This window comes from Mastacembelus armatus, chromosome 24 (assembly GCF_900324485.2).
Source record: "Mastacembelus armatus chromosome 24, fMasArm1.2, whole genome shotgun sequence".
In the NCBI taxonomy this organism is placed as follows: domain Eukaryota; kingdom Metazoa; phylum Chordata; class Actinopteri; order Synbranchiformes; family Mastacembelidae; genus Mastacembelus; species Mastacembelus armatus.
Genome location: NC_046656.1, coordinates 2,878,882 through 2,898,871, shown reverse-complemented (window position 1 = coordinate 2,898,871; position 19,990 = coordinate 2,878,882). Strand labels below are relative to the sequence as shown.

The 19,990-nt window shown below is 39.3% G+C and overlaps 1 protein-coding gene across 2 annotated transcripts in view; it reads right to left on the bottom strand.

Moving 5' to 3' along the window:
- The window catches only part of ube2j1 (ubiquitin-conjugating enzyme E2, J1), a 38,394-nt gene that overhangs the window by 8,591 nt on the left and 9,813 nt on the right, over nt 1-19,990 (bottom strand). For both annotated transcript variants that reach the window (XM_026319032.1, XM_026319033.1), the window contains exons 2-5: nt 8,574-8,647; nt 7,870-8,001; nt 7,249-7,333; nt 3,236-3,341 (exon numbers count right to left, since the gene is read on the bottom strand). In XM_026319032.1, coding sequence (XP_026174817.1) covers nt 3,236-3,341; nt 7,249-7,333; nt 7,870-8,001; nt 8,574-8,647 — 397 coding nt within the window. The remainder of the gene's footprint in view (nt 1-3,235; nt 3,342-7,248; nt 7,334-7,869; nt 8,002-8,573; nt 8,648-19,990) is intronic.

The following is a 19,990-nucleotide window of genomic DNA, read 5'->3' as shown; positions in this document are numbered from 1 at the left end:
TTATGGTTTATGCTAAGGACACTTTTAACTGTAATGAAATAAATGTGGCAAATAAAAATGGGCTAGAATGTCTTTAAATGTAAATCTGTCACTGCAAATGTCTTGTATTCTTGTAGTTATTTACAGGCCTCCTTCTTCAAACATTATTTTTCATAAAAAAAAATGAAAATGAATGTAAAGAATTAAATGTTAGCAAGAGGTAATAATTATGGGCGACCTAAATATAAACTGGGAAGTGAAGCAAATCAGGACACATTTGAAAAAAAAGTTATGGATGAAATGGACCTGACTCAACTAATGTTCAATGAAATTCACTTCAATGCTACTATTTTAAGGTAGCCAAATGCAGCCGTCTTCAATCACCATTTTATCAATTCTGTGGCTGAAAACATTTGATGTAAACTAGGACCAGAAATTTACAGTGAGTGACCACTCAACACTAATTTACCATCAGAAATATTACAGCGGCAAAAGTGTTGAATATTATTAAGTCTCTTAAAACGTCTAAGGCCAAAAATGTCTTTGGAATGGACATCAGATCTTGGGTCAGCAGCAACCAATCCTATTTCATCCATTATTGACCTTTCAGTCTCAAATGGGTGATTTCCAGATGCACTGAAACCTGCTACTGTGACTTCGATATTTAAATCTGGTGATTCAACCACTTTAGGTAGCTACAGGCCAATTATACCAACCGTATTTAAAATTACAGTTTGGCTTTCGAGCCAAGCATTTGACCAAGATGGCTACTTGCCTCTTAGAGAAAAGAAAATCTTCTCTGGATGGGGTTATAGGTGTGGTATTTCTGGACATCAGGAAAGCTTTTGATATGGTTAATCATAAATTTCTTCTTGCTAAGCTCTCAAATTACATTTTTTCTAGATTGAAGCACACCTAAATAACTGTTCTCAGATTGTTCAGTTTCCATAAACAGTTACATACCTAAGTTACTCCAGTTGTCTACAAGCGTTAAGCATGGGTCAATTTTAGGTGTCCTTTTATTTAGTCTTTACATTAATGACCTACCTTAATGTAAAACATTAACATTAAGTCTTGAGGTGGAAAGTATAATGTATGCAGATGATACAGTTTTATTTGTACATGGCTGTTCCAAAGACATCCTTGCAGCCAAACTTACTAAATCAATGGGTCCGGTCTCAAGAGCCCTGTCTGCAGTTAAATGTCTCTAAAACAGGTGGTATTGTAGTGGCCACAGGGGTTATTAACTGTACATTGTGTGTTCGAGGATTAATATAGGGGTTCGGGAGAATGTGTTTTATGTGTTTTGGGGAGATGGGTTAGTGGTACCGTGGAGTGTGGAGGGTTGTTGTGGAAGGGACCTCCCTGATGATGTGTGCCTGTTTTAGCAGAGTTGTTATGCAACTAATAAAAAAGACATCAGAAATCAGAGGTGGCAAAAATCTTTCTACACTCGATTTTTAACCATCTTAATTATTGTTTAACTAGCTGGTCCCAGGCAAGTCCCAGCACAATTATACCTCTCAAAGACTGTTGCCAATTTATGCTTGATGTATAAGGTAACACACATTTTAGCTCTAGCTCCTCTTGCAGACTATTTTAGCCAAAGAAGCACCTTTCAGCGTGTCACCAGAGGATTTGTGAGAGGAGACTGTGTGATACCTCTGTGTAAATCTACTTTCGGTCAGTCCGCCTGGTCTGTGAGAGGCTCCAGAGAGTGGAACTCAATTCCAGATTATATCAAACAATTAAGAACTTACAAGCTTTTACCAAACAACTAAAAAAAAGGGATTAACACATATTGATTTACATGTGTGGTATGTCATTGTATTCTATGTCTTTTTATGCAAGTTTATCTGTATATTTTACTGATGTTTTTATTGTTCCTAATTGCTTACATTTCTGTCACTCTTAGTAGTTGTAGTTGTGGAGTCAATGTTTTGTTTGTCATGTCTAACATCATTACTAACTGTTATGTTTTGTGGTGTGTCTGTATGGCTTGTTTGTTTTCCTATTTTCTTCTTTTTCAAGGCCAGGGGACTACAGATGAAAAATTAGCCTTTTGGCTAATTCTGGTTTTAACATGTGATCATATGTTTTATGAAATTGCACTGTCCCCTTTCAAATAAATTAATCTAACCTAATATCAACATATTAACTACCTAAAGATCAGCCCTTCTACAGAAGATTTGAGAATGTTTAATCATATCCATGTAAAGTATTATTTGGCAATTTTTTATAATTTCTTTTTTTAAAAATTTTGCTACCGTGGATTAACCTGCTTTATCCACTTACATTTTTTTTTATTTTAAAAGCTTTTTGTATAGGTTAAGCCACTATATACTGCACTTTAAATAATATGAGACGTGCATTTGGCTGTGAGGAATGACTGACATTTTTTATATTAATTTCTGAGTCTTCCTAGACCTCCATGGGGCCCCATGTGCTCATCCAGCCACATCACGAGCTAGCCAACTTCTTTGGCAGTTTACTTGTCAGTCATAAACTTGGAAAACTCTTTAAATGCCTCCAAAAAATATTGTAGGAGGCTCCTCTCTGAATGACACCTTTCACAATCACCAGGGGCAAAGAAACAGGAGATAAGAAACCACAGAGAAGTGCTGTATCAGCCTTAGAATGAAGGAAATGAAAAGGTTTTCCATCAGGGAGATAAGCAGCCATATATTTATAGCAAAGTGCGTCTTTCTGCCTATCTCATCTCCATGTGCTAATGAAACAGACTGCTGATCAAGACCCTTTCTGATCTGCTAATAGAAGAGAGACTTTAGCTGGATCCTCTCTCTCTCTCTTGCTTTGTACTTTCTCAGAGAGAAATGCAGTGTGAAATGAAGAGCAATGTGCCCACTCATGCTCCCTCCAGAGAGCAGGTATTTCAGTGATAATGAATTTGTCATCTTGCAATACCAGGACTGGCTTAGGCGTGCTCCTTTCTCTGTGACTACAAAATTATTAGTAGAAGCCATGTCCTCTGAGGTTCAGGTGCTGATTATATTATATGCTTGCATAAGGTTTACTTTGTTAATGCCATCTGACCAGCATCATACATGTAATGTCAGTACTGATCATATCCTGTGTGTTTGCTAATCCTGCATGCAAGATTGTATTATCAATTTCATACACAGTTCCACAACACTCAACTCACTTACCTCCATCATTCTGTAGCCATAGCACAACATACACAATACATTCTCTGCTGGGAGCAACAATGGGAAGAGGTTAATCTACCAAATCTTACTTTTTGGCAAGGGCCCTCCTCTCCTCTGGGGTATAATCAAGGGATCCTATTGCTCCCTCTCCTTTTGTTGGCATGAATCCAATTATAGCTATTAGGGCAGTTCGGACTGGAAAAGAGAAAAAAAAGAAATACAATAATTAAAAAAAAAACACAGCAGGCACTGCTAAGAAGTGCTTAATAAAACAGAGACAGATTACATGACAGACTGTACTTGTCGTCATGTTGTTATGCAAGTGGAAATGATGCTTTGTTTTCCAGGCATAAACTTGGATTTGGCCCAGCATCCGTGAGGACATCCACCACGAGTCTGTACTAAGATTATCCAGTTTTACAGTATGGTCAGGGGTGTGTTTATGTGTCTGTTCTGACCGGTGGTATGATCCAATATCCTGAATAAAGCTCCTGGAAGCCCATTATATCTGTCTTTGTAAGATAAGCCTACTGTAAAGGTTTCCTGCATTGGATATTTTTTTAACCAAATAGTGGAACTTTCAACATCACGTGTACATTAGTATTGAGGATTGAATGTTAAAGAGCAGTTCCAGTGTTTTTAAAGAACCCGTCCAAAGAATCCTGTGTGCTTAGAACCTACTGGTTGATTACCAACAGCCTCTTGCAATTAAAGAAAATTATCCATGGGGCTCAGTTCATTTCAGTATGCTGTCCAAACCCAAGGCTTGAAACTCAATAACGAATGCATTGTAATATAAAACGCATATGTGCTGGTTTTTGTTAAAGCTACGTGTTTTTAGGGTTTACTGAGAATTGTCCTCAAAGTGCATTCATATGCCGAGCTCCTATTCAGAAGCTGTCATGTTCTAAAATTTACAGGAAATACAACTACTAAACCTGAGTGTGATAACTTTGAAATGGACAGTTTTAGTTTGACACATGGAGTTTTAGCTAAACAATAGCATATAAAATGCATTATTCTTCTATGTTAAACTCAGAGGTGTCCTCTCTTCGGATATTCAGCCCAGAGAGTGTGCATACTAGACAGTAAACAGCAATTAGCAAAGAAGTCAGGTAATAATACCTTCAAGACCTGCATGCTTACTATGTTCTATGGCCAAGGGGGGGGGGGGCGTGCAGTGTTGCTACATTAATGGATTAATCAGAACACTGCATTGTAGATTGAACACAAGGTACCTAGTTGTAGACTTCACATCTTATGCAGCGCACAACAGATTGCTTTTGCTGCCGTGAATCAGACATAACGGAACTATTGGTAGGAGAGTAATGCTAAGGACAAACTGATGGGTGACAACCATCCCAGTTTCAATGCTCATGGGTCCTGGTGAGTAATTGGTCTGTACCATAACACCCTAATGGTGACGTAACATATAGGTCAGTTGTTTCCCTTTGTCCGTAAGAGAATGCTCCGCACTGTGGGTGTACATTATGAAGTGTCCTGCTCTTCCAAATTAAAAAAAATTAAAATTAAACTAAAGGGAAAAAAAAACAAAAAAAAACTGTTCATTTGCAAAGTGCACAGTAAAATTGAGGAGCTTAATTTAATTTGCTTTATAACCAATCACGATAACAGTGAGTTAGTAATATAGATCAGTGTGTTTTTTTCCTGTTTTCACCCGTGAGATAGGCCCAGCCACTCATGTCCATCATGGCAACAGCTAAAGGCCATCTGAATTAGGAAGAAGCAAAGAGTCTTTGATAGGGAACATAAAAGTGCAGACACATCATTAAATTTCCCAAGTTGTGGATGTTTGTTCATATGTTACTCTACACTTGAGTCTGATGCTCTACAGGTAGCACATTCAGGTTTCTCATATGAGCACATCCATGAGTTCTATTCTAAATCCTGGAGATACAGTCCACATGTAAACATATAACAAGGACACTTCAAAAACCTATTTAGAACCAGGATTCTAATTTGCAAGTAATTACACTCATTTATAGTCACCATCAGCATTAGCACCATACAGTAATTACTGTCCAATTATAGTGTGTCATTTGTAAACATACTGGAACTACCTTATTACATGCCATAGGTCATGCAGGGACTTTCGAATAATTACGATTTGAAATGGACATGAATGGAGTTATGAATGATGGATAGTTTCATCAATTTGTTTAAACTGTAATTATGTATTGCGTGGCTAATTTTAACAGTTCCTTTCCTGTAGCATCTTCACCACTACTATGGATCTGTTGCCTCCTGGCTGTAAAGTTATCTGCTTTGTGAGCTACTAGAATAGACAACACGGTCTCGTTTTAATACTGAAGTGATTAGACTGACTGACTGAGTGGATATTAGTGCTCTACACACCTTGTCAAATGATGTAGCTGCAGTATGGTTTGAAAAAGTCACAAAGAGTTCCTTTGAAGACTGTACAACTGATAGTGAAGATTGTGTATATCTGTGTATGTCATGTGAATTAAGTAACCAGAAAGTGTAAAAAGTTAGTCGAGGTAGCAGCACACACTTTAGTAACAACAGTAGCTCTGTTCAGATAAGTTTCTTCAGTGCCACCTTTGTAGTTTTTGAGTTGTCTTTGGCTCTCAAAAAGATGAAATGCCCTGTGAGTATGTTTGTATGTACCCTTAACTCCTTCTATTTGGCAGTCTATGTGATATAACTAAAAAAGGGATTGCAAAAGTGCTGTTTCTCTTATTTTCAAACACAAATAATGTTAACTACAAACAGACTAGGGAAACAGCATGAGGAAAATGTATAAATATTTTCATAAACAAGTATATTTTCATGAATGTACCTAAATAAATAGAAACATATAAAGTGTAAAATTATAAATCTTCTCCAAAACAACATCAGAGGGAATGTTCGAATTACTTAGCCACAGTTAATTAAACATGTAGGCATAGCATATGAACTAAAGCAGCAGCCAATAGTAGAGTGTAACTAGGGAATCACTACAGCTGGCCTGCCTGTGACGTTTGGAACTCAGTGTAATTATCCAGCCAGACCTCCTGTGGTCATTCCAAACAGGATGAGACCCAACATTTACACAACTCTTGAAGAACACAGCAGGGGAAGTCAAATCTCTAAGGCATGGCCATCCATGTGACCTGCTATACAGTATATGTTGGTAAAAGAGGTTTTGAACGACCTTTGATTGTCTTTGATTTAAGTCTGTTATTGATTTAAACTTTTTTTTTGGTTAAGAGAGGGAACCAATAGGGAAAAATGCTTTGAAGGAAGATGCACTGTCTCCCACTGAGTTTCTTCTGATTAAAGTCCCATGCTGAGAAGTAACATGAAAGCAAAATTCAGAAAAAGGATGGATCACCAGTAGAGAACTAAAATGACTTCTTGGTTGAAATAAATTATCAGTTTTGACTCTGAAGATAAAAACACATACATCCTCCTGCCAATGAAGACCCTGACCATTCAATAATTATTTCTAATTTGCTATGATCAAAACTAAGTATCTGAGGTTAATTTCAGAATACTCTGAAGCCCAGAAGAAAAACTGTGATTGTATTGGTTTGATGACTGCTTTTGCTGTTTTTGCACATTTTAAATGAATCTGAAGATGTTACGGGGTCCACGTTGTACAAAATACTACAAATGGACTATCATTTAATGAAGGACTACAGCACTTCCAACTCTCTGATTAGAGGCAATTTGTCAAATAGACTGTGCTTACGTAAACTGCAATTTAAAACTAGCTTAATTAGTATTTTTTAACTGAAAAATACTGAAAATATTATGTTTATTATCAGAAGCTCAGAGCAACGGCTGTGGAAATGTACATCAGGGTTGATTTACCATGTGTGTCATTATTGTACAGATAGCTTTTATTAGCCATTATGTGAACACTGGCTCCTATTAGAGAATTAAAGTAGTTTGTGATAATAATGGACACCAGTGTCAGTGTAACGTCATTCTGAGTCAACCCATTCTGAGAGTAGATCAGGGCAGAACTAATAGTCACCCTCTAGACGCCTCTCAAACACTGTGCACAAAGAACTAAACACACTCAAGGAATGAACTACAAATAGAGAACTTGAATCTTCTATCTCAGGATACTTACTGCTCCAAGAGGGCTGCCAGGTCTCGGGATGGTGACCAGAGATACTCAGACAAATCTTTTTCCCAACTTCAAATCTTCCATTTGGCTAGAAGGAAAGGCAGTAAAAAGAAGGTGGAGGTAAGTAAAGGTGGAGACATTAATACAGCATGTATTTTCTTATTTTAGGACAAGCATGACTGGCGAAGTTTTAAACAACTAAGAGGAACAAGAAAATGCAGGCTGCAAATGTAAAGAACAAATGCAAATGGCAACACAAATCTTATAAAATACAAAAAAAGGAGATTACCTAACAAAAGAGTGTCTGCCACAGTAATTCGTAATTCAGACTACTCTAGCTTTTGTCAGTCTGCCATTACTGCAGGTGTCAAACAGCTGTCTAAATATAATAAGATAAACTTATATTTATACAAGAACAGAGCAATTCCCCCTGACAGTGTGATGACAGCCCGGGCTTCGTTGTGACAACTGTCACTACATGTGACGCAAACGGAAATAGCTGAGGGTTAAATGACATGCTGTCCGTTTTCCAGCTTTTGATCATCTGACTTGACATCTTCCTGTCTCACTTCAGCAAAGAAATAATAAAATGTGATTTAGATGCGGCCTTGGTTTGCATCCTACCGTGAGGAGGATGATGCTAGGGGGCTTCATGGGGTACTCTGGAGGAAGTACAATCCTGCCGTGGTAAACCCCGCCATCAAAATCTGAGTCTGGGGGCCCGCGAACGGAGAAATGCCATTCAAAGAGGTTGTCCTGAAAAAGAACAGGGAAAGGTGACACTGAGTACTGGCACGAGCAACCCTATGACTTTTTCATGCGTGACAAGACAGACTATAGAGTGACTGTGAAGTGTTTCTCCCATAGCTGTTTGTTGTGTTACTTCTTCACAATTATTTTAATTGGACAATATTATTAAAGTGAAAATTAATCTTCTATGAAATTTTCACAATATAACTTCAATAATGAATCTTTGGACCTTGACATTGCATCTGCTTGACAGACACTTCTGTCCAAAGCAAGATACATTTTTTTCATCTTCATCAGGAGCAATTTGGGGTTTAACAAGAACACTTTGACATGTAAACAGTAGGAGTCATGAATAACCACCTAGTTAATGGCCAGCACAGCTGTCAGTTTATTTCAACCATTATTGTATATTTGGAGCTAAAGCTGAATGCAGCACACCTGAAACATTGCTGATGATCCCTTACAACTGTGCATACCACTCTGCAGTGCATCAAAGTAAAAGAAGATGGTTTGTTGTGGTGGATTGAGTAATTCAGTATAACTGCTGACACTGTAGCACTGTAAAGTGATAAACTTACTTCCAGAGGCTGGGCATGGTAGTGCTCTGTGGGATCTCTCAGTTCAGCAGCCTCTTTCATCAGCCTCTTCACCGCTGGTTGTTAATGGAAAACAAAAACACAAAAACTGAGGTTAGTGTCTGCACACAAAAAAGGAAACATCTTCTTTATTGTCTTTGGGAGTGTGGGGTTTTGATAATCATAAAAAGGATGAAGCTGAGGTGACTTGAGAGGATATGCAGGCTGCAGGGGAGTGAAGCACTGGAGCACAGAGATGGCCTGAGGCCATGCGGCTTTCAAGACATGTGTTCCATTGGATCCTGCCCCAGAACAGACTTTTCAGTGAAGATGGGAACCAACCACAATAACCCGACAGTGGACACACAATCATCGGTTTACATTCAATAACCCATAATGACAAAGTGAAAACATGTTTTTAAAAAGTTTTCATTAGTATCTCCCTCTCTCTCTATGTCTGTACCTACAGGATTTGTAGCACATTGCTTTTCAATGAGCTGGCTGCCTTGCCTACAGCAGGCCTGTAACAGAAAGACAGATAATTCTGTAGACTTCTCTCCGGGAACCTGTGATTAAACCTGAGATGATTCATCACACTTGTGTTTGTTTCTAAATTTTGATTGTATTAGCCAGATGATGACAAATACCCGGCAGTCTCCAGTTTAATAATTAAACAGTTTAATAATCACAGAATATGGTGTTTTTATATTAAAAATAAGTCATTTTGTGAGTTTTTTTCCCCAAATCCGTGACATAACTTATGAAATTGGCATTTAAAGAGTTAAAATCCTGGAATTGGTTTTTAACATTTAATAGTTTTGATCAGAAAAGAAGTTGATTAACAGTAACAAAAGGGTAGTGAATTTTCCCACAGTGTATTATTGACCTATGGAAAATTTCAATTCAATTCAATTCAATTTTATTTGTATAGCACCAAATCACAATACAAATCATCTCAAGGCACTTTACAAAAACTAAAACTAAAAACCCAACAAATCCCTTATGAGCAGCACTTGGTGACAGTGGAGAGGAAAAACTCCCTTTAACGGAAGAAAAAACCTCCAGCAGAACCGGGCTCAGTTTGGGTGGCCATCTGCCTCGACCGGTTGGGGTGAGTGGATAGAGCAGAGAGAAAAGAACAGCAACAATAAACAACAAACCACAGAGACTGTGTCTGCCCCTCGAACATATAAATCAAATAAATCAGAAGTTAACAGAAGAGGAGTTATTCATAAAAACTTAATAAAAATTAAGACCACTCTTCTTATTGAACAGAAAAACAGAACTGTCAAATGTGGATTAATAAATATCAGGTCTCTTTCATCTAAATCTCTGTTAGTAAATGATTTGATAACTGATCACCAAATTGACCTACTTTATCTTACTGAAACCTGGTTACAGCAGGATGAATATGTCAGTCTGAATGAATCAACCCCCCTCAGTCATAAAAATTATCATGTTCCTCGAAGCACAGGTCGAGGTGGAGGAGTAGCTGCAATCTTCCACTCAAACGTATTATTAAACTTCCATCCTCAGAACAGTTATAACTCATTTGAGAGCCTCATTCTTAGTCTCTCACATCCAAACTGGAAAACACAAAAACCAGTTCTACTTGTCATTGTGTACCGTCCACCTGTCCCTTACTCCGAAATTTTTAACTGAATTCCCTGACTTCCTGTCTGACTTAGGGCTTAGATCAGATAAAGTTATTATAGTGGGAGATTTTAACATTCATGTAGATGTTGAAAATAATAGTCTCAGCACTGTATTTAATTCTACATTAGATTCTATTGGTTTCACTCAAAATGTTAATAAACCCACCCAATGTTTCAATCACACCCTTGATCTTGTTCTGACCTATGGCATTGAAATTGAACATCTAATAGTTTTTCCCCAAAATCCTGTTTTGTCAGATTATTCTTTAATAACTTTTGAATTTAAAATGATGGATCATGCAGCGTTTGGAAGAAAATTCCACTACAGCAGATGTTTATCCGACAATGCTGTTAATTAATTTAAGAAAATGATTCCATCTTTATTTACATCTATGCCAAGTATAAATATAGTGGAGGGCAGCTGCTTCAATCCCACTCCCTACCAAATTGATCATGTTGTTGACAGCGCTGTAACCTCACTGCGTGAAACGCTTGATTCTGTAGCCCCTCTGAAAAAGAAGTTAGTGAATCAGAGAAGACTAGCCCCATGGTATAATTTACATATTCGTACCTTATAGCAGGCATCACGAAGGCTGGAAAGGAAGTGGCGTTCCACAAACTTAGAGGAAATTATTCTAGCCTGGAAAAACAGTCTACTAACCTGTTGTCTCCCCCGCCCCCTTTTTTGCATACGGCCGAACAACACGTAGCTAAATTAAACTAGTTGTTGTTCTTACATTTTAAGAGTTACAGTGGGTACGGAAAGTATTCAGACCCCTTTATATTTTTCACTCTTTGTGTCATTGCAGCCATTTGCCAAAATCAAAAAAGTTCATTTTATTTCTCATTAATGTACACTCAGCACCCCATCTAGACAGAAAAAAACAGAAATGTAGAAATTTTTGCAAATTTATTAAAAAAGAAAAACTGAAATATCACATGGTCATAAGTATTCAGACCCTGTGCTCAGTATTGAGTAGAAGCACCCTTTTGAGCTAGTACAGCCATGAGTCTTCTTGGGAATGATGCAACAAGTTTTTCACACCTGGATTTGGGGATCCTCTGCCATTCTTCCTTGCAGATCCTCTCCAGTTCTGTCAGGTTGGATGGTGAACGTTGGTGGACAGCCATTTTCAGGTCTCTCCAGAGATGCTCAATTGGGTTTAGGTCAGGGCTCTGGCTGGGCCAGTCAAGAACAGTCACAGAGTTGTTCCGAAGCCACTGACTTGTTATTTTAACTGTGTGCTTAGGGTCATTGCCCTGTTGAAAGGTGAACCTTCGGCCCAGTCTGAGGTCCTGAGCACTCTGGAAGAGGTTTTCTTCCAGGATATCTCTGTACTTGGCCGCAATCATCTTTCCTTCAATGCAACCAGTCGTCTTGTCCCTGCAGCTGAAAAACACCCCCACAACATGATGCTCCCACCACTATGTTTCACTGTAGGGATTGTATTAGGCAGGTGATGAGCAGTGTCTGGTTTTCTCCACACATACCGCTTAGAATTAACGCCAAAAAGTTCAATCTTGGTCTCATTAGACCAGAGAATCTTATTTCTCATAGTCTGGGAGTCCTTCATGTGTTTTTTGGCAAACTCTGTGCAGGCTTTCATGTGTCTTGCACTGAGGAGAGGCTTCCGTCGGGCCACTAAGCCATAAAGCCCCGACTGGTGGAGGGCTGCAGTGATAGTTGACTTTGTGGAACTTTCTCCCACCTCCCTACTGCATCTCTGGAGCTCAGCCACAGTGATCTTTGGGTTCTTCTTTACCTCTCTCACCAAGGCTCTTCTCCCACGATTGCTCAGTTTGGCTGGACGGCCAGGTCTAGGAAGAGTTCTGGTCGTCCCAAACTTTTTCCATTTGAGGATTATGGGGGCCACTGTGCTCTTAGGAACCTTGAGTGCTGCAGAATTTCTTTTGTAACCTTGGCCAGATCTGTGCCTTGCCACAATTCTGTCTCTGAGCTCCTTGAGCAGTTCCTTCGACCCCATGATTCTCATTTGCTCTGACATGCACTATGAGCTGTAAGGTCTTATATAGACAGGTGTGTGCCTTTCCTAATCAAGTCCAATCAGTTTAATTAAACACAGCTGGACTCCAATGAAGGAGCAGAACCATCTCAAGGAGGATCAGAAGAAATGGACAGCATGTGAGTTAAATATGAGTATCACTGCAAAGGGTCTGAATACTTATGACCATGTGATATTTCAGTTTTACTTTTTCAATAAATTTGCAAAAATTTCTATATTTCTGGTTTTTTCTGTCAAGATGGGGTGCTGAGTGTACATTAATGAGAAATAAAATGAACTTTTTTGATTTTGGCAAATGGCTGCAATGACACAAAGAGTGAAAAATTTAAAGGGGTCTGAATACTTTCCGTACCCACTGTATATTGACGACCTTGGTGTCGTTTGAAGCAAAAGCGTCCCAGTTTTCTATCGGCGCGCTGTAAAATGTGAAACATGACTCCACTCCCCCTCTAGCGTCGAGCGCTGTTTGCCCATTGTTGTCAAGGCTACATTTACAGTAAGGAGGGGTGCGTTAAAGCCCACTGTTACGTCATCTGGCACGACTTGCCATATATTGTTGTAAAGGTCTCATCATTGGCTACAAGATGTGTCAGTCACCATTTACGAACAATTTGACTGGCTAATTCTCCTGTCAATCGAAGTTAGAATATGCCCCCTGACTGGGATTTTCTCTGAGGATGTGAATTCTATTGGTTTTACCGTTAGTGACGCTGTGAAACATACAAACAGCTTTGATTGAGGCCTCATGTGATTCACAGACGCTTGCTATGTCAAACTTTATTGAATAAACGGACAAAACAACCGTAAAACAAAGCGGTTTACGGCTTTTTATGAGGAGGACGATGGATTTATGGATTTACTGTACAATATTACGTCTTTTGGACTAACATGGGTGCACTTTGTTCTATGGATTCTAACAAACAAAACGATATGCGACACTCCATATTTGAGTACACATATGAACTAACGCGACAGAAAGGTAAGGAGCAGCATATTGTATTGTATTTGTACTTTTGTTAAATATTAAGAAACTGTAGTCGCCGTGATTATTCAATCCAAAATTGCTTTATGTCATTTGAATCTGAGACTTTAAGGTTTTATTAGACAAAATTTTTTAGACACATTTTCCGACGATCATTTTGAGACATATCTGGACATACAAATATTGGAGCGGATCTCCTCTGGGGTAGGACTAAAAGGTACAAACATATAAAAAAGCTCTCCGTAAAGCCAGAACTGCATACTATTCATCACTAATAGAGGAAAATAAGAACAATCCCAGGTTTCTTTTCAGCACTGTAGGCAGGCTGACAAAAAGTCACAGCTCTGTTGAGCCCAGTGTTCCCTTAGCTCTCAGCAGTGATGAATTTATGAGTTTCTTTACAAATAAAATCACAACTATTAGAGATAAAATTCAGCAGATGCTTCCTATACCTGCAATAAATGAATCTTCTACTACAGTAGTTCTTGAATCATCTGTAGGACCTCAGTTATGTTTAGACTGCTTCTCTTCCATAGATCTCTCTGAATTTACATCAGTAGTTGCCTCATCGAAATCATCAGCGTGTCTCTTAGACCCCATACCGACTAGCCTGCTTAAAGGCACCCTGCCATTAATGAACTCATCTTTATTAGACTTGGTAAATTTATCTCTAGTATCAGGCTACGTACAAAGGCCTTTAAGACTGCAGTAATCAAACCTCTACTCAAAAAGCCTAGTCTTGATCCAGGAGTCTTGGCTAATTATAGATCAATATCCAACCTGCCATTTATTTCTAAAATCCTAGAAAAAGCTGTTGCTAAGTAGCTATCAGACCACTTACACAGGAATGAACTATTTGAAGATTTTCAATCAGGATTTAGAGCACATCATAGTACAGAAACAGCACTGTTGAAAGTTACCAAGGATCTTCTCTTAGCCTCAGATAATGGACTTGTTTCTATACTTGTCCTCCTAGACCTTAGTGCAGCATTTGACACCATTGACCACAACATCTTATATTACAGAGACTGGAGCATGTGATTGGTATTAGAGGAACAGCGTTACAATGGTTCCAATCCTATTTATCGGACAGATTCCACTTTGTTCATGTCCATGATGAACCTTCCACACGAACAAAAGTTAGTTATGGAGTTCCACAAGGCTCCGTGCTAGGACCGATTCTGTTCACCCTGTACATGCTTCCTTTAGGATATGTCATTAGGAAGCACTCTATTAATTACCACTGCTATGCAGACGACACTAAGTTATATCTATCTGTTAGACCTGTTGACACAAACCAGTTAACCAGACTTCAAGCCTGTCTAACTGACATAAAGGACTGGATGACCAGTAACTTTTAACTTTTAACCGTCAAAACGCGCCGGCATCATTTACTGATAAGGCCGAAACAAACTTAAATTACTCCGTCAATACTGATCGTACAGAAAAAAGAAGTATATCATTCAAATCTGTAAAGGGTCTACTTTTAGTGGTATACCATCATAATAACAACAAAACGTTGTGCTTTTTTTAAATAAAGAAACCCGACAGGGTGCGCTCTCGGACTTTTCTGTCTCTGCCATTTCTCTTCACAGACGCGTAAATAAAACAACCAGAATCTCAACGAATACTTGCCTCATAAAAATAAGAATTATATGGCTAGAAAGCTTGAAATGTTTTCTTTTAAGTGAAACAATTCAAGTCAAAAACAAATCATCACTTTTGATTTAATCCGTATGAACGTAAGGAGAAGTCCGTTTTTTCCTGTCTCACCTCATTACAGGTAATGCGGTCCCACCTTGTACTCTGTTCACTGTTCACATGTAAATAATCTCAGGTGAACCAGGTAAATATGTGCACACCCCCGAGAAATGACATAAAACGTCAAACTTCATCATAGAATTTACTCACTTTTTCTGCACGTTTGGATGATGGCGAGTCACGGACGTGAAGAAGCGCTTCTTATATTCCACACAGAGACAAACAGTTTAGCTTGTCCTCAGAGTAAAAACACTGATTTTAACTCAAATGAGGATCGTTTGGCTCCTCATTGTGTTGTATTGTGCTGCACTAATCCGTCCCATCTACATTGACTGAAAGGCTCATTATGCGCGTCTTTGTCTGGTCGTTCAGTGCGTCTTTTGTGTTCTCAGGTAAATCACATGACTATTCATCCTCAGACACACCCTCTTGCATATGGCCTTTCTGGACAAAAAGTGTCTTAGAAAATTTAAATCAGTGTATTGTTTTCTGTGAATGTGTGAACAAGATGACATTCACAGCACTCTGAAGTAAACACTTTAGCCTACAACATGCAGGTCTCCAAGGTCTTGTGAACCAATGTTCTGTTTGTGTTTTATGGTCTTATTTCAGTGAGTAAAAAATTGTAGTTTTGCACTAACCATGCATAACCACTTTTTTCTCAAAAACACAATAATGTATAAACTTGCTGCTCACATATTATTGTAGCCAATTTTGTGCTGATTACAGTGTTATCAGACTTTAGACATTAATATGTTTAAAAGACACTGAAAAAAGCACAAATGTCAGGACATGTCAAAATTTGTCAAGGCCCCGAAAACCCCCTCAGACCCCAGAGGGAGAAAACAGAAGTCAGTATATTTGGGCCAAAAAATCTCAGAAATAACTTTTCTAAAATTATAGCTACTCTAGATGGCATAACCCTGGCTTCTAGCACTACTGTAAAAAACCTTGGAGTTATTTTTGACCAGGACATGTCCTTTAACTCACACATAAAACAAATCTCTAGAACTGCATTCTTTCACCTGCGCAACATTTCCAAAATTAGGAACATCCTGTCTCAAAATGATGCAGAAAAACTAGTCCATGCATTTGTTACCTCAAGGCTAGATTACTGTAACTCATTACTATCTGGATGTCCCAATATCTCCATAAAAATCCTCCAATTAATCCAGAATGCCGCAGCCAGAGTCCTGACAGGAACTAGCAAGAGAGATTATATTTCTCCTATATTGGCTTCTTTTCATTGGCTCCCTGTAAAATACAGAATAGAATTTAAAATCCTTCTTCTCACATACAAATCCCTTCATAATCAAGCTCCTTCATACCTTAAAGACCTCATAGTACCATATTATCCCAATAGACCACTTCGCTCTCAGAGTGCAGGTCTACTTGTGGTTCCCAGAGTTTCCAAAAGCAGACTGGGACGCAGAGCCTTTAGTTATCAAGCTCCTCTCCTGTGGAACCAGCTCCCAGCCTGGGTTCAGGAGGCAGACACTCTCTGTACTTTTAAGGCTAGACTTAAAACCTTCCTCTTTGACAAAGCATATGGTTAGGGCTGGCTTCAGGCAACCCTGAACCATCCCTTAGTTATGCTGCTATAGGCCTAGACTGCCCGAGGACCATCGGTGCACTGAGCTCCCCTACCCTAACCCCCCCTCTTTCCCTTCCCCTCCCCTCTCTTCCTCTCCTCCCACCTCATGTATATTCCACCATTGAATGTCACTAACCTTGTGCTCTCTCTGTCTCCCCTAGTTTGTGCTCTCTCCCTCTCTCTCTGTTCTCTCTCTGTACCTTCTGCAGGTGTCCCTGGTCCTGGAGCTGTATATCGCTGATGTGCAGTTACTGGCCCCACCAACCTGCAGTGTCTATCTGTTGTTTATTGTTGCTGTTCTTTTCTCTCTGCTCTATCCACTCACCCCAACCGGTCGAGGCAGATGGCCGCCCAAACTGAGCCCAGTTCTGCTGGAGGTTTTTTCTTCCGTTAAAGGGAGTTTTTCCTCTCCACTGTTGCCAAGTGCTTGCTCATAAGGGAATTGTTGGGTTTTTAGTTTTAGTTTTTGTAAAGTGCCTTGAGATGATTTGCATTGTGATTTGGCACTATACAAATAAAATTGAATTGAATTGAATTGAATTGAATTGAATTGTATTTGGGTCTAAAAACCTCAGAAATGACTTTTCTAAAATTATAGCTACTTTAGATGGCATAGCTCTGGCCTCCAGCACTACTGGGAAAAACCTTGGAGTTTTTTTTGACCAGGACATGTCCTTTAACTCACACATAAAACAAATCTCTAGAACTGCATTCTTTCACCTGCGCAACATTGCCAAAATTAGGAACATCCTGTCTCAAAATGATGCAGAAAAACTAGTCCATGCATTTGTTACCTCAAGGCTAGATTACTGTAACTCATTACTATTTGGATGTCCCAATATCTCCATAAAAAGCCTCCAGTTAATCCGGAATGCTGCAGCCAAAGACCTGATAGGAACTAACAAGAGAGATCATATTTCTCCTATATTAGCTTCTCTTCATTGGCTCCCTGTAAAATACAGAATAGAATTTAAAATCCTTCTTCTCACATACAAATCCCTTCATGATCAAGCTCCTTCACCCAACTCCCACGGGTGAAACGGGTGCTGTAGATGTAGATGTAGGGAGGGGAGAGAGACACCGACAAGATCAGTTCCTCTCACTATGCGCTGGATGCGGTGCATGTACCATACCACACAGTGATGCAGCTGGTCAGAATGCTCTCGATGATGCCTCTATAGAAGGTGCACATGATGGGGCCAGGGTTCTGGCTCTTCTCAGTTTGCAGAGCAAGTAGAGACCTTGAAAATGCCTTCTTGGCCAGTGATGCGGTGTTGTCAGTCCAGGAGATGTCCTTTGTGATGTGCACAGCTAGGAACTTGGTGCTGCTCACCCTCTCCACAGCAGCACTGTTGATGGACAGGGGAACATGCTGGGTGTGCACTCTCCTGAAGTCGACAACAATCTCCTTCGACTTCTCCACATTCAGAGAGAGATTACTGTCTCTGCACCACATGGCCAGGCAGCTCACCTCGCTCCTGACGCTATTGAGACCCACCACAGTCATGTCATCCACAAACTTAATGAACAGGTTGGAGCTGTGAATCGATGTGCAGTCGTGGGTCAGCAGAGTGAAAAGGACAGGGCTTAGCACACATCCTTCGGGAACCAATAGGGAATGTGAGCTGGGATTAGACCTTTGTGAGACAGGTTAGTTTTACCCTACTGATGATGTGTTGTTGCAATGTAATCCACTGTGTTACTGCCGACTCGTACTGCCTGTGGTCTCCCAGTCAGGCAGTCCAACAGTCAGTTGCGCAACCGGGTGTTGAGCCCCAGCTGGTTCAGTTTGTAAATAAGCTGCTGGTGGATGATTGTGTTGAATGTTGAGCTGAAGTATATAAACAGCATTCTCACATATGAGTCTTTTGTGCCCAGATGAATGAGGGCTGTTGGACCGATACGCAAACTGGGTTTGGCAACTTTAACTAGTGGTCTTTATGCTGGCATTAGCATAACAGTGGTGTGGTCCGATGCACCGAGGTGGAGGAGGGGTAGGGCCTCGTAAGCTCCTCTCTGAGATTGCGGCTCACAAGACAAAAAACACGAAAACACTGTTCTGTCGGGAGAAAGAGAAGCCGTAGCGGGTGTATGCGCTAACCAAATGTAACTGCCACCACCATTGTTGACAAGAAAAACAAGAACAGTTCTGATCGTACAAATACAGTTTTATTATTTTCAGACAACCTGTTAAACATTAAAATGTATCACTCAATATCAGTTAATACAAAATAGTCCTCTTGTCAGCAGATTACTGACTAACAAATGTAGAATAGACTACTGCGTAGCAAAAGAAAAACCCCAGGTTTGATTTGCACCTCAAACATCCCAAGAGATGGAGCTCAACACTGCAGAAGAGACTCTCAGGATGAAGCACAATTGGTAATTTATTCACAGGGCAAAATGGAATTTATTTTTCAACATTTTTAGGGCTGCAGTAGTATCAGTGTCTACTATTAAAGGCTGAATTAATATTGTGCTCTTTTTGTGTAGAAATGTATTATTACTTTATACAACATGAGTAGTAGCTGTAGTCAGAACACAACAACATTGCTGTGATGGTATTCAATAAATTTTATGTATGATCCCAGTGAATTAATTTGTGTATGTTTTTCCCAAAAAAAGTTTGGGAGGTAAATATGTGTTTAATCACTGGGAATTTAATTCATACAACACTGTCTTAGTGGGGGATAGTTAGAATTGTCCCCTGTATGTCTCAGCATCAAATAATTTTCAGAGTATACTTATAGGACCGATGTGGTTAAGTGGGGTGAGTTTCATGGATGTGACACTTTACTAGTAAGAGAAATGAGGGGATGCATTTACTGGTAGAGCACTTGTTGTATTTAAGTGTGTGAGTTCACAAAACTCTATTCTGTAACATTCGATCTAAAGTCAATACATATTATTTTACATTTTACAAAAATAGAAAATACTAATGTCTTATATTATGCTTCTTTTGTAGGCTGAAGTAATCAAGACAGACTTTGACACGCTGAGGACAGCACTGCAGTCTCTACCCACTGTATTTGGAAGAATTCCAGCTCGCCTAGTCCTCACTCTGCTGCTAAACAATATTCCAGTACACTTTCTAGTTATATATAAACTTTAATGAGAAGAAAATGTGATGTGGAATGATAACGCTAATGACAGAGATGGCTATTGTTCGTTTGGTTTCGGTATAAGGTGACTATCTTGAAATGCGTGTTCTGGCGACGGGGGTGCTTTTCACGGCAGGGGTGCTTTTTCGGCACAAATCAAGTGCCAACAGTGCCATCTAACGCTAATGACTACTCAATAAAGACTGTAAATATACACATATAAGTTGCTTCACTATATAAGTTGCACTAGAAGCCAGAGAAGTTAAAAAAGTGTGATTTAGAGTCCAGAAAATACAGTGTATT